This window comes from Sylvia atricapilla, chromosome 2 (genome assembly GCF_009819655.1).
Source record: "Sylvia atricapilla isolate bSylAtr1 chromosome 2, bSylAtr1.pri, whole genome shotgun sequence".
NCBI classification, from domain to species: domain Eukaryota; kingdom Metazoa; phylum Chordata; class Aves; order Passeriformes; family Sylviidae; genus Sylvia; species Sylvia atricapilla.
Genome location: NC_089141.1, coordinates 41,308,077 through 41,321,805, shown reverse-complemented (window position 1 = coordinate 41,321,805; position 13,729 = coordinate 41,308,077). Strand labels below are relative to the sequence as shown.

Here is a 13,729-nt window from a genome sequence, read left to right as displayed (position 1 = left end):
TAAGGAAGGAATAAAAAAGCTCAGAACAGTGCCTAATAAAGTGGACAGTTCTCCACCTGACTGAGCAAAAAGCTTCTCTTAGATACTGTTCCTGGAATTCCAGTGTCTTTTAGACTTTTTCCCCTGTTTTACAAGAATGGAGACAGTAGCTTTTTGCAGTGCTTTGCACTATTTAGAAAAGAGTTTCCTCTTTCCTCTCAACTGTTACAGAGAAATGAATAGTCATTAAATGGAATATGCTTTAAAAAAGTTAGAACTTGACTTCTATAAAAAGCTGTCCTAGAGAGTATTAGCCACAAGTTTAGTTCAACAGGCTGGAAAGCTTTCAAAAGCAACAGCCAATGGTGAAATATCACAGAAGTTTCATGTACACAGATCTGTTCTTCAACAAAGAAAAAGACTGAAAGTCTTAAATGTAGCCTGTTTAGCATTTCTTCTTCAAACTGCCTAAAGAATCAGAAACAGTATGTAAAGGAGTACAGACTAAGTTGTATGTACAACCCCAGAAGGTCAGAAAGTACCCCTCTCTTTGAAAACATTGATTTTGCAGTAACTGATATGCAGGTAAATCACTTAGAAGCTAAAGCTTATAAACAAAATTCAATTGGTATCATGTATCAACAAGCAAAACAAAAATATCAATACAAAATGCTGAGATTATTCCAATCCTACCACCACAACTGCCAACTTTGTATGAAGAAAATTCATTTACTTAAGTGAGGAGGCAACAGACCAGTGTGTGCAAGACATACCATATGATTCTCGAACGCCAATAACAAGCTGGGAGTCAAAAGCTTCTCCTAGTCTTTCAGCATGAACTAGCTTCATTGCACTGTCCTGAAGTCTATTTTTTATATTTGAAAATATGGATTCATTCCATGTATCTAGCATGAGCTACATATCAGGAAGAAAAAAAACAAAACATCCTGTCAGAAAGGTACACGGAGACATAAGTTTATGCAAAAAATTACAAGGCATCAGAAACAGAAACTGAGCAGTTTATAATGTAATTTTCAGGTCACACACTGCAGTTCAGCTATGTCAGAACTTGATCTTGCTCCGAACTTGTCAGAGAAGTGATATTCAGCTCACATTCTAAATTTACTTTAGGTAACTGGACAGCTAAGGGAATCAGTCTTGAATCCATGTATTTCTTCCATATTATTTTTACAGTTCTTCATAATCAGTCAAGTAACCTTTCCAGCAATACCATGTGTCAGGAGTTGCAATATCAGGGAGTACTTTTGAGGGAAACACCCCAATACAATTCACCATTTGGCAGGCACAGTCTTAGACAAAACTAAGAACTCAACCAACACCACAGTTACACAAAGAAAAAGACTGATGGTTTTATACTGCATTTATCCAACCAGAAAGTTCAGTATGCAAGTAATGCATCTGTAGTTTATCAAAAACTCCACATCACATCTAAGCACTGCAAATCTTTAGGATGAGTTATGGAGGCTCTTATCAAAATCCTCATCACTCAATGTGCCCCATTATATTCCATTGTGTGATTTATTATTTTTGGTGACTGTTACTAATGCCGCTGCATGACATTACAGGACTGGTGCAATTTCACCTTGAGCTACAGAAGGCCTCAGTGCTGTGACTGAGGCCAGCTGGTGCAGCAAAACTGGCAGCACAGCTCACTCACCTTTCGAACAATGCTGTCCTCCACGTTGGACTTCTTGTTGCTGCCCTGCTTGCCCATCAGAGTGATCTCCAGCTGACAGAAGGGCTTGGGCAAGATGTCGCACTGGGTGAAGAACTTGCGCCACTCCACGATGTAGGCTTTGAGCAGAGCTGTGTCATCCTGGTGACTCAGCACTCGCTGCACGTGGGGCGGGCAGAGGAAGGAATTTATAAATCACTTTGTGCACAAAATATGGGCTTTGTTTATGCTGAAAATACCTCCCCATATAAAACTCAAACACACAGATACATCAGACTAAGAAAGTCTACAGATTGAAGTGTCATTTGGTTTCTTGAAGTAGTTATTAACCCATGTCATATGGCTCATCTCTAAATGGCAAAGAAAGACAGCAGCAAAAAAGTACTCAGTAAGTTCAGTAATTTTCTAAATTAACCAGGTTTTTTTCTCCTTTTAAGTCATGTGCAAGGAAAAAAATTAAAATCTTCAGTCTAAAGGCATGCACTGGTACAACCATATAAAACAATTTAAATTAACATAAACCTGCGAAGACTTGTTATATTCTCTACAGTGACAAGTTTTGATTCAATGGCATCTACTAACCTTTCATTAGACCCAGACAGATAGTTAACATGTATATTTTATTAAAGTCTGAAAACCTAGCTACACTGTACACTGATATGCTATCATAATGCCAAAAAAACCCTGTCTATCAAATAACAGCCAACACAAACCACATCAAAAGGCCTCAGCTCAGCATAGCATTTATGCATGTAAGTAGGTAAGCTGTGGAACTTAAAACCCAACATTTATATGCTTGGTTATACAAAGGCCTCCATAAAAAACTATTTTCCTTGAAGCAAAGCCTTAGTGGTGTAAATCACTTCACTAAAAGGATAAAAAAAAAAAAGAACAGCATCTTTCTGAACCTTTGTCATGGGATGCTTTAGAATTTTTTTTTTAATTTCACAACAACTCCCTCTTTTAAATAGCAAAAGCTGTTTTCTGTAGTATGTGTTACAAACATAAGAACTTCCTTTTGAGTCTATTGACAGTGTCCCTTGGTTGGAGGGAAGCCCATAAAACTGGACAGCTGAGCTTGCTGAGTTGATAGCACAGACATTTGTAGTACACTGTCCATATGGCTTATTTTAAAGCCATCCATGAACATGTCAAAATAGCACTGAGGCTATACAATTTTTTTTTTCAGACAGTAATTTCTTATGGAAAATTCTGCCTTTAGAAGTTTTCAAGTGGAAGAAAATTCTATAAATACTGTTGGATAAACAAAAATAATGCTGTTGTTTTTTTTGTTTTTTTTTTTTTTTTAATAACACAAAAATTACTCCTCATCCCCGCTTCAAGCACTCTGAGAATACAATGAGCCAGGCAAATGCTCAAGGCTCTTTTTTTTTGTCAACAGAAGTTTACAGTGTAATTATGATTCTCCAGAACATCACAAAATTTCAAACAAAAAAGCAATGCATTTAGATCCAATGAAAGTCAGAATTATTTGGCTATTTTTCTAACAATGTGAACAGAAGTTATGAAACATTAAGAACTTACTGCTTGTGCCTGTTTAATAAAATCAAGGATGTCTTCCTTCAGAGCTTGATGGATTTTTGCTGGACCTTTATCATCCCACAAGCAAACTGCATGTACATCTCTAGAAAACAATTTATCCGTCTTTTAGTAACAGCTACTCAAAATTTAATGCTGTAACGTATGAAGCCTTAACAGTTATCATTTCAGCATGTCCAAGAAATTAATACACTTTCTATCTGCAGTTGTTAAACGACACACAACTAGATCCCAGTGCCACAAAGGAAAAAAGCATGTTTGGGGAAGAGAATGAAGCTCTAAAAAAAGTCATGGAAGCAAGTAACTACAACCTATCTAGGAGAACGCTATGGTTAAGAAGATGTGTAAGATAACTCTGGTTTCAGTACCTATTCAATAATCCTTATTGAATTAAGGACAATTTTTAAAGCTTAGTCAAAGACAGACATCAGTTGCCAATAACATCATTACTACTCAGCCCATGCTATTCTGAAATGCTATCATGAACATGCAGCCTTCCCTGACAATTTCACAATCCTACAACACCCTAAGAAGGCAACAGACCTTCCCTGAGAGAAATATGAACCCTGAGGGATCAGGCAATTTAAAAGACAATTCAATTAGTTTAATAAGATCATTCAAAACATTCCATGGCAGTGGTAGTAGCATTTTCAAGTGAAACGCTACTGGAGCAGTACACTGCAAAGCAAAATTCTGTGTTTTAATCAACATTCAAATGAAATTTTTCCTGACAGCCCAGCAAGTGTACCTTAACTCTTATTGTTTCCATACTGAAGACTAAATAAAGCAAGTTACACTCCTAACCACACACCACATATAATACGGCTTAGCAAGCCTTTTTTTGACTCATTACCAGCCTCTGGTTCTTCTACTTCTCAGTAACAAGGCCACATCTCTGCAGAAAAGCACCCTATAATCAATACACTTATCCTACTTATTCAACACACTTATCTCAATACAAAAGCAGCTTTTTTAGTTTCACCAAAATGACAGAACTTGCAAGTTGCTTTGACACAGATTAAAGGTGCTGGCCCAAGGTTTACAGAGGTCTAACCTAACTGGTGAGACTTACACAACATTCACAGGCAGAAAAGGTGTTACTGTATTTAGAATGCCATTGTTTCCTGACAGCAGTGAAAAAAAAAGCAGTACCAGATAATTATACTCAAAGGGCGTGTAGAAGACACCTACAGATTTTGCATTTTTATTAAGAAGCTTAACAAAGAACACTGTCCAAAAATATAAACCTAGGGAAGTGGGATCTTTTCCCTAAATAGCTTTAATTTAGCCATGAAGTTACTTAAGTTCTATTCAATAACTCAGCTACAAAGAAAAACAATTAGTTTCAATTCCAATGCAGAATTATTGAACTAGTTATTAAAAATTAAAGCAATGACTCAGAACTGAATTTTTACCTTAACTGTACCACATCTCTAGCAACTACTAAAGCAGAGACATCGTAAGATATAAAAACCCATCACATGTTAGATTACCTTTCCTCTTGGCTGGCAAAAAAGTGTGACAAGTGCATTAAATTGGGTGTAAGAAGAGTCACTACATTGCCCTCATCAAAAAGAGAAATAAAGACAGAGTGCAACAAGACTAAATGTGAAAAAAACCTACTGTTGTGACAGATTTTAAAAAGCAAAAGAAGAGTCTGCAGATTTAAATTGCAACTATATTTGAGGGCAAATAACTCCATTGAGACAAAGATAATCTTAGATATACTTCTGATATTTCTTTTGTAACTCACTTCCATACCATGTTTGCAAAAATCACACAATGTATGCCACAAAAAATAATCACATAAACTTCTGGAAAAGCAACTTCTTGCTTTTTGGAAGGAAGAAAATGGCAGGGTTTATAGAAAACACATTAATACCAACACTGTCTGAAAACTCTTGTATTTCATTCTTAGGGTAAAAAAGTATTCAAATTGTACCAGTTAAACTGCACCACCCTGTTACTTCAGTTATTTTAGAAGAAAGTCATTCAAATCAGAATAATGTAACATTCAACAAACTGCCTTTAAATGAATTTACTGACACAGCAGTAAACATTTTCTCTCTAACTCTAATAAAAAGTTTGTGGGCAGGTACAAAATTTGTTTACTACGGTCAGTTGAAGTCAAAAGCTCTGGTGTTCTTTCTCCATCCTACTTGCAAAGACCTGAATCTCAGCAAAGCTCTACTTTTGCACACTTACAGTGCTGTTGCCACACTTACTCCTTAATAAAACTGAAACTATTTTTGTTCTGTGTTTCCACACACTCTGTGTCACGTAACCTCTGTCTGTACCAGGAGTAGTTCAATAAGTGCACTCCCATCACGCAGAAGGATGGGAGATTCAAATGACTGACTTACGAGAACAGATCAAACCATTGCTGCTTCGTGACAGACTCTTGACGAAGAAGCTTCAGAACGATCGGGCGCATGAAATCCCATTTGTCTTCAAACTGAAGTGAACCTTTATTCTAAAAAAAAAAAAAAACCAAAAACAAAAACAACAAAAAAGTACTGTTAATAAACCGGTATCTTATTTTAAGCTGTCTTTAAGGACTACAGTTTCTGCAGTTAACATAAAAATATTTTCTCAGGTGTCCCTCATAAGCTAGTATTTAAGAAATACCACCACAGCTGAACAACACTTTTCACAATAAGTATTATTTTAAGAAGTGACAGAGCTATTATTTCTTTCAAAGAAACTGCCAATTTCTTCATTTAATCACTGCATTTATTAGCTACAATGCAAACTTCTAGCAAGTGTTCTTCAGCTGTTAGTGGAGTTGTACACAGACAAGCATGGATGATACTTGGAGCAGCTTCACTGTTCCAACCAAGATACCTGCAATTGAAGTCAGGAGGCAGTTGTGAACCTGTCAATAAACTACCCTGATCAAAGTGGCAGCCAGGAATCAGGAATGGTATTGTGGATGCTACCATGTACCTTTTTTCTCTCCCTGTGCATTTGGCATCAGCAGCAAAGAGGCAGGAAGGAAGCAGAGTAACATAGGAGCTGCAGTATCGCAGACTCCCTTCCTGTGGGTTAACTGCCCACAAGGCCAAGACTACTGCTGGTGCAGATAAAAATTATTTACACCATGCTGAAAAATTTAATCCAAGGTGGATTTTTCAAATTTATGATACAAATGAAGAGAGGAAAGCCAAAGAAATAAAGTGCTTCCATATAATTCTGATTATTCTGAAAAATCTCACCACAGTATCCAGGTTAACTTCCACTATTTAAAAAACCCAAACACCACAACAAATTTGAGAAAAAACCAGCAGTTCTACCTTATATGTTGTCATTCTATTTGCTTAAAGCTCCGCATTTTAGAAAGAAAAACCTCCAATTAAAGGAATACGTTGAGAGAGTTCTGTGACAGAAAGACTACTGGTTATCTGCAGAGTCATGTTCCAGTGCACTGTTTACTTTTGAACAGATCATTGTCTTGGCTAGAAATACTACGTTTGACACAATTCACTTCAGATAGAGCAACTAATACAGTCTAACTGCTTGAAATTCTAATAAGTGCAACTATTCTGCAACTAACATCTCTTCAGATAAACAAGCACAAGCAGCACACCATGTTCCCTCAATCACCTCCTTCTGATTAACTTCTGCATGGAAATTTATAATTAAATCTGTTATTCAGTATTCAGAATAAGCACAGTTTGGCAACCATTTCCCCTGGTGTTCTCAAGTGCAAAGACACCTCATCTTCAAGCTATAAAGATGCAAAAGGCACCACAGTAACTATTTTTACAGCCACAGCACCTGGAGGCCTTACAACATTGTGGTAGGTACTGAACACGGCTTTCATGGAATCAGCTCCCGTTGATAAAGTCTATAAATCTTTCAACATAAAAAGTAAAACAATAAATTGTCTGCCTATTCAGAGACAGTTTTACCTATTCTTTTCCACTGCAAAAAAAGAGAAAAGTAATTTGAATGTATCATCTTTGAAAATCATCAACTAAATGCTTCCTCTATATAGAGCGAGCATTACAATTACTTCCTAATGTTTGATGCGTTGCTCCAATCTCTCCTAGTCCTGTGAAAATTGTCAGCTTCTACTGACAGATACTTCTGTTCAAGATCCTCTCTGAAGGATAATGAACATAAAATACCAGCTACTGAACAGTTAGAAGTTCCAGAAAAGGCGTTATAAAAAAAAGTAAAAGCAACTTCCTCAGAAGTTTTCCTTTTGAATGAAAAATCAGAGAAGACCCCTTAAGTTCTTTGGAACAGGTAAAAAGAAACTGTTCTGCAATTCTTGAGAAATTCAATTCAGCCCTTCACCAAAACCAGCTGAAGATAAATCCTGAATGCTTTATCTTTGTAAGATTAGTTTCACTGTAAAACATGGAGAGGAGAACAGCCAACATAACTGTTAATATGATTTAGATTTTGATAACTTACTTAATCCTAAGAAGCACTTATAAAACTCAACTTCAGTTGTAAAAAACCCTGTGCCCACTTTTAACCAACATCTAACTACTTAAAAACAATTCCTCAAATAAAGCTTATCCTGAAATTCCGTTAGAGAATTTTAGAACTTTGTTTCCTATACATAGGAGTACATTTATTTCCACATTTCCTTCTTTATTCTTTAAATAGGCAGAAGACGAAGTAAAATTAATGGATGAAAAATCCTACTAAACTATTATTTAAGTTCAACAAACAATTCACAGAAATATAAGATAAGATGAGTTGGAAGGGACCCACAAGGATCATCAAGCCCGACTCCTGCCCCTGCACAGGACCATCCTCAAGAGTCACACCATGTGCTGGAGAACACCGTCCAAATGCTTCTTGAACTCTGCCAGGCTGGTGCTGTGACCACTGCCCTGGGGAGTCTGTTCCAGTGCCCAAACACTGTCTGGGTGAAGAGCTTTTTCCTAATGTCTAACCTAAACCTCCTCAGACACAGCTTCAGGCCATTCCCTGGGTCCTGTCACTGTCACCACAGAAAAGAGATCAGAGCCTGCCCCTCCTCTTCTCCTCACAAGGGATTTGCAAACTGCAGTGAGGTGTGCCCTCAGTCTCCTCCAGGCTGAAGAGATCAACTGACCTCAGCCACTGCTCATATGGTTTCCGCTCAAAGCCTTTCTCGACCTTTGTTGTCCTCCTTTGGACACTCTCTCCAGCTCAGTGTCTTCATAATATTGTGGCACCCAGAACTGTCCCCAGCACTGGAGGTGAGGCTGCCCCAGCTCAGAGCAGAGCAGGACAATCCCCTCCCTTGCCCAGCTGGCCATGCTGTGCCTGATGCCCCCCAGGACAGGGTTGGCCCTCCTGGCTGCCAGGGCACTGCTGGCTCATGTCCAATGTGCCATCAACCAGGACCCCCAGGTCCCTTTGTGCAGCACCTCATTCCCCAGGCTGTCTGCACATCCAGGACAGCTGTGTCCCACGTCCAGAATCCGGCACTTTCCCTTCTTGAACTTATCTGGTTGGTGATTGCCTCTCATTTGTGCAGTCTCTCTACAGGGCCTCCCTGCCTTCAAAGGAGTCACCGGCTCTTCCCAGTTTTGTGTCTGGGAACTTGCTTTGAGTCTCTTCCAGTCCTTGTCCAAGTCATTTATGAAGGTGTTGAAGAGCATAGGGCCTAAGATGGAGGTCTGTGGAACCCCACGTATGACAGGTCTCCAGCCTGACATCACCCAATTCCCTATAATGAACCAGTTGCTCACTCATCACATGATGTGTTTACCCAGCTGTGGGCTGGACATTTTTTCCAGAAGGATGCTCTGAGAGACAGTATAGAAAGCTTTACTGAAATCAAAAAAGATTACAGCAACATCATCTACGTAGATTTAGGCTTCCATGACATTACAATTTTATACAGCAATTACAAGAAGAAAGAGTGCATTAAATACCACCTACTGTGTATCATTCCCATTCATTAATTCCATCCCTATTAGTGCACAAGAGAAAACACATTTTATAGTCGAAGAGGAGGTCAAACAGTGACAATTCTTAGTTTTTACCAAAGTCACACATGCAATTTCTGAGCAGTATTTCCTGGGCAATTTTTCTTTCCTACTTTGTTTCCAACCACATTTCCAACAGAAAGGTAAGCAGGACAGTAAGGCATACTTTTTGATGAAATAAAAATTACTCCCCTTACAAATCTTTTCTGAAAACACAGACTACAGTTGATAGCCACACCCTGGCTAAGTAGCCATTCTAGTGTTTAAATTTTAATGCTTTGAAAAATAACTCCACTTATGAAATATTTTGTTTTAAAATTCACTTCATTAGATTTGTTCATAAAGACTTAAATTTCTATGTTAACACTAAACTTTACTTGAAATACATTCTGCTTTACACATTATACTTTTCCCTGTTCTTCAGTTCTATGCCTAAGCACTTAAACATAACAGATATAACAGGGCAAGGCAATATTCACCAAGCCCCTCATGCTACTCTCCTTTTGAACCTCAAAACATCTCTTGGGACTCTCTTTGCTGTGTACTGTCTTTATTTTAGGCCACACAGAAATTCAGCCCTATCTCTGTCAGATGCTCTACACACTACTCTAGAAAAGCAGCATTCTCTAGGTCCTACTGTACATCTGATGCGCATCTGAGCAACATCTTCACTTCATTGTTTTCAGACAGTACTTATAATAAAGCTAGCTCACAGAGGGATGAAGTAGGAAATATGATGTCTTAGACAGAAACACGCACTGTCTGATTAATCTCTGCTAGAAGTAGCTCTAAAAATCAGTGTAATGCTTGTAGCAACCTTCTACTCAAAGCAGAAAAGTAGCCACAGGAAAAGCTTTTGTATGTAACTAACTAGCGTGCAACACTCCCTAGCTTCTTAAGGACATCCTAAATGGAAACAGCCAGGAAGAAACAGACAAAATATAGATCTGGAAAGTAAAAAAATTCAAAATCTTCAAATATATTTCTAGTTGTCAGTGACAAACAGTTGAAACTGATGCAAAGGTAAACAGTGATTCTCACTTCATTCAAACCCAGAGAAAAAACAGTTGCTTCCTTTGCTGCTTCTTTCCTAATATCAGGCTCATGCTCGAGCTCATCTTGCAAGGATAGATTCTTGCATTTCCTGGCAGCTCCAATAAGGCTCTACAACAGTGTCAAGATCTGCCAGCCTGGTTACAGCTGCAGGTCTTCTTTGTGCTACAATAAACTGAGGTGCTTTCTACTCCACAAACTACAGAAAAACTCAAGTGTCTTCATGTCACATGGGTGAATTGGTTTAGACCATACCATCACTGCAAAGAGGACAAGTTTTAAGTCCTACAGGGCCCCTGAAAAGAAGTAACTCACTTTAGAAATGTCTCATGTATGTTGAGACAAAAAACTCTCTCAGGGACTCTGATGGAAATGGCTTGGTTACCTACCAGAAAACCACTGCCTCAACGAGGGAGAGCAGCTCTGCTACAGGTAGGGAAGGCACCAGCTGACCCTGTAATGGCACTTACTAAGCACTGCAGCATTTCCATCATTACAGTTTGTTCTGTCTCAGGATTCAACACAATTGGTCATTCTAATTTTGCATTTAAAGAAGGTTCTCCAAGAATACGCTTCTCACTAAAAAAAAAGAATTTACAATTAGGAAAATTAAGCAGCAGTGGAGTTTAAATGATGTCCCCTAAAATTATGACAGCCAGTCGGATTTGGATTCAGCAAGTACCTGTTAATAGAATCAGAAAGGAGTATTTCACGTCATTGTCTCAACTATACAGAAAACTGAACCAGGACAGGGGGGAAAGAAAAGAAAATGTTCAGGTCCTGTTCATGCTGGCAAAACTAAGACGCAAATTAAGATTTGATTATGCAGGCTTATTCAGAAAAGATATGGAAAAAACTTAAAAATTTTAACACCTCTCTTTTCTTACCCTGGGATTTTTACTGTGCCCAGACATTGCTTTTTTTCCCCTTAAAGATGAAAGCAGAAGTATGTTGGACAGACTCAGCACAAGGCACTGACAGGCAACACTGACCTGGAATCAACAGTTTGCTTCTCAGAGAGCACTCTGATGAGTGGAACTGGGGAACAAAGGACCTCACCTAGTTCTAAATCTCCCACTGGTTTATCTTCTATTATAAACAAAGTCAAATCATTGTATAATCTTTCCTCCTGTAATGTGGGAACCACACTTCATTGTAATTGGGAAACGCACTAATTAGCAAGCTAAGAGCTTAACAACACCCTGAGTGACCAGAAAAGGCCTATTTTAGAAGATGTATCTCTGCAGCATTTTTCCTAAAAACACACTGTGCATATATATCTTATTGTCAATATAAAACATTGGCAACTCAAAGGCCAGTGGCAAAAACATGACTAGTTAACACAAAGACTCAAGTTTGGCAAGAGCCATCTCTCCAAGTCAAGGCCTCTGTTTTCACTACTTACTGCTCTTTCAAAATAGCTGAAGTGGAATGCTGACAAATCTTACAGGCCTACTTTCTCCCATCTGCTGTGGGCTATCCCACCACGTGTATCATCAAAGCACATGTCGGACTTTAGAGAAATCCTCAAATGCACAGCAAAGAGATGGTCGAAAACATTAACAAGTGGATAAAACTGTCTGAGCCCTGCTCTGAACACATGCTTTTCCACAAAAAAGGACATTTCTTCTTATGGCACATAATTTTTTTCGCCTTTTTGTTCTTGGGTTCCTCAATTTTTGATTTTTAAGTATTTTGAAGTATTATCTGCTTAAATATCTAAAAACTTCTTACAGGCATAAAGATATACAGGAATTAATTAAAATTAATTTCAAGGAAGATTTTATTTAAACTTTTTTTTTTTTTTTTTTTTTTTTGTATCATGAAGAAACATGGGGATAAATTACTTCTCATTTCTTCACACTGAATGTCTCAGAGTAATAAATAAAACCAGCAGACTCAGGCTAGATCTATACATCCAAATTAGGTCTGGTTAATAAAATGCAAGCAGCACTTCTTCAGGACCACACTGAACTACAATGCATAGGGCTGAACACATGTTTATGCCTGTATTTATATATATCTTCAACTGTCAATTCCTCAAGTTAAGCAAGCAGCCTGCCCTAGGCCTACCTTAGCACTGTAGTTAACTGGTGTAGTAGAAACACTTACTGGAGGCATTAATAACAGTGGTTTCAAGGAGGCCCATCTTCCCTGTGCTAGCACGGCCTCAAAGGCCACACGGAGTCTTCTCCTCATACATACCGCAAAGATCGGGACAGGCAGTCCTGAGTTCAAACACTGGACTGTCCCACTGAAATCTTCTCTTCCAACCTGCGGCAGCTTGGGGTGACTGACATCTGCCATCAAACGCCGGGAAAGTGCTTGAAAACATACGACTACAAAAGCAAAGCTGCTTAACGTAAGCGACAGGCCTCCGGGAGTTTTCCTTCGCAGGAAAACTGCAGTTAACAAAAAAACTGGAACACGGTGGCCACCCCAATAACGGCACCTGCCCTCAGCGAAGAGACATTTGTCAACTCTTTGTTTAACTTAAAACTCATTTTGCGTACACCCGGATTTTCTTAAATAAACAAAGAGAAGACACCGTGCCCTGTCTATCTGCACGACGCAAGGCCGTTTCCCAGCGAGGGGTGTTGGGGCAGGGAGAGCCGGGGGGGAGCGCGGTGCTGGCGGCAGGGGCCCGGCCGGGCCGAGGCCGGCAGCCCAAGGCCGCTCACCTGCGGGGGGGCCCCGGGAGCGGCAACTCCGGGCAGCGGCACCCGCGGCCCGACCCTGGCCCCGGCCCTGCCCCGTCCCCGCCGCCCTGCCCGCTCCGGCCACCCGCAGGGCCGCCCGGCCCCGCCGCCTTCCCCCTCCTCCCGCAGGATTCGGCCGGGCCCCGCTCTCACCTTTAAGAGATTAGACGTCGCCATGATCCCCACTGCGGGGCCCCTCCGGCCGGCAGCGGCGGCTTCTCCGCTCAAGCTCGGTTCGGCTCCCACCGGCCGCTGCCGCTTTACATGGCCCCGGGCCGCCCGCCCGCCCGCCCGGACCCGCGGCGGCGGCAGCAGCAGCAGCAGCAGCGGCGGCGGCGGCCTCAGCGTTGGGCTTCCCTGTCCCGCGGCGAGGCTCGGAGAGCTCGGCAGCGCTGGGACCGGCCGGGTGCTCCGCACGCAGCCGCCCCTCAGAGCCTCATGGCGGCGTCCGCCCGGGCGGCGCTCGGCAGCCGCGGCTCCATGGAGGGGGCCGGGCCCACATGATGCGGCGCCGGGAGCGGCCCCGCCGCCCAGCGCGGCTGCGGGCCCCGCCTGCAGCGCCCCCTGCCGGCCCGCCGCCGCGCCGCCCGCGCCGCTGCCCTCAGGGCCCCGCGGGACGGGCTCGGCACGGCGCGGGCCGCTGTGTTTGTAAGCGCAGAAATAACCTAACTAACTAACTAACTAACCAACCAAGCCCGGCCCGGCCCGCCGTCCTGTCCCCGCGGGCGCTGCGGCACCGGCGCCCCGCACGGCCGGCCGGAGGGAGCGCGGCGGGCACAGCCCCGCACGGCCGGCCGCGCTAAGCC

General features: G+C 41.3%; 1 protein-coding gene across 2 annotated transcripts in view; it reads right to left on the bottom strand.

The window, feature by feature from the left end:
* The window catches only part of CUL5 (cullin 5), a 31,907-nt gene extending 18,455 nt beyond the window's left edge, over positions 1 to 13,452 (bottom strand). The window contains exons 1-5 of one of the 2 annotated variants that reach the window (XM_066313013.1): positions 13,077 to 13,452; positions 5,599 to 5,708; positions 3,221 to 3,320; positions 1,658 to 1,834; positions 753 to 894 (exon numbers count right to left, since the gene is read on the bottom strand). In XM_066313013.1, the coding sequence (XP_066169110.1) occupies positions 753 to 894; positions 1,658 to 1,834; positions 3,221 to 3,320; positions 5,599 to 5,708; positions 13,077 to 13,100 (553 nt within the window). In that variant the 5' untranslated portion in view covers positions 13,101 to 13,452. Of the gene's footprint in view, positions 1 to 752; positions 895 to 1,657; positions 1,835 to 3,220; positions 3,321 to 5,598; positions 5,709 to 13,076 lie in introns of those variants that run through there. The other variant, XM_066313014.1, reaches the window with a different exon arrangement.
* Positions 13,453 to 13,729: the final 277 nt, after the last annotated feature.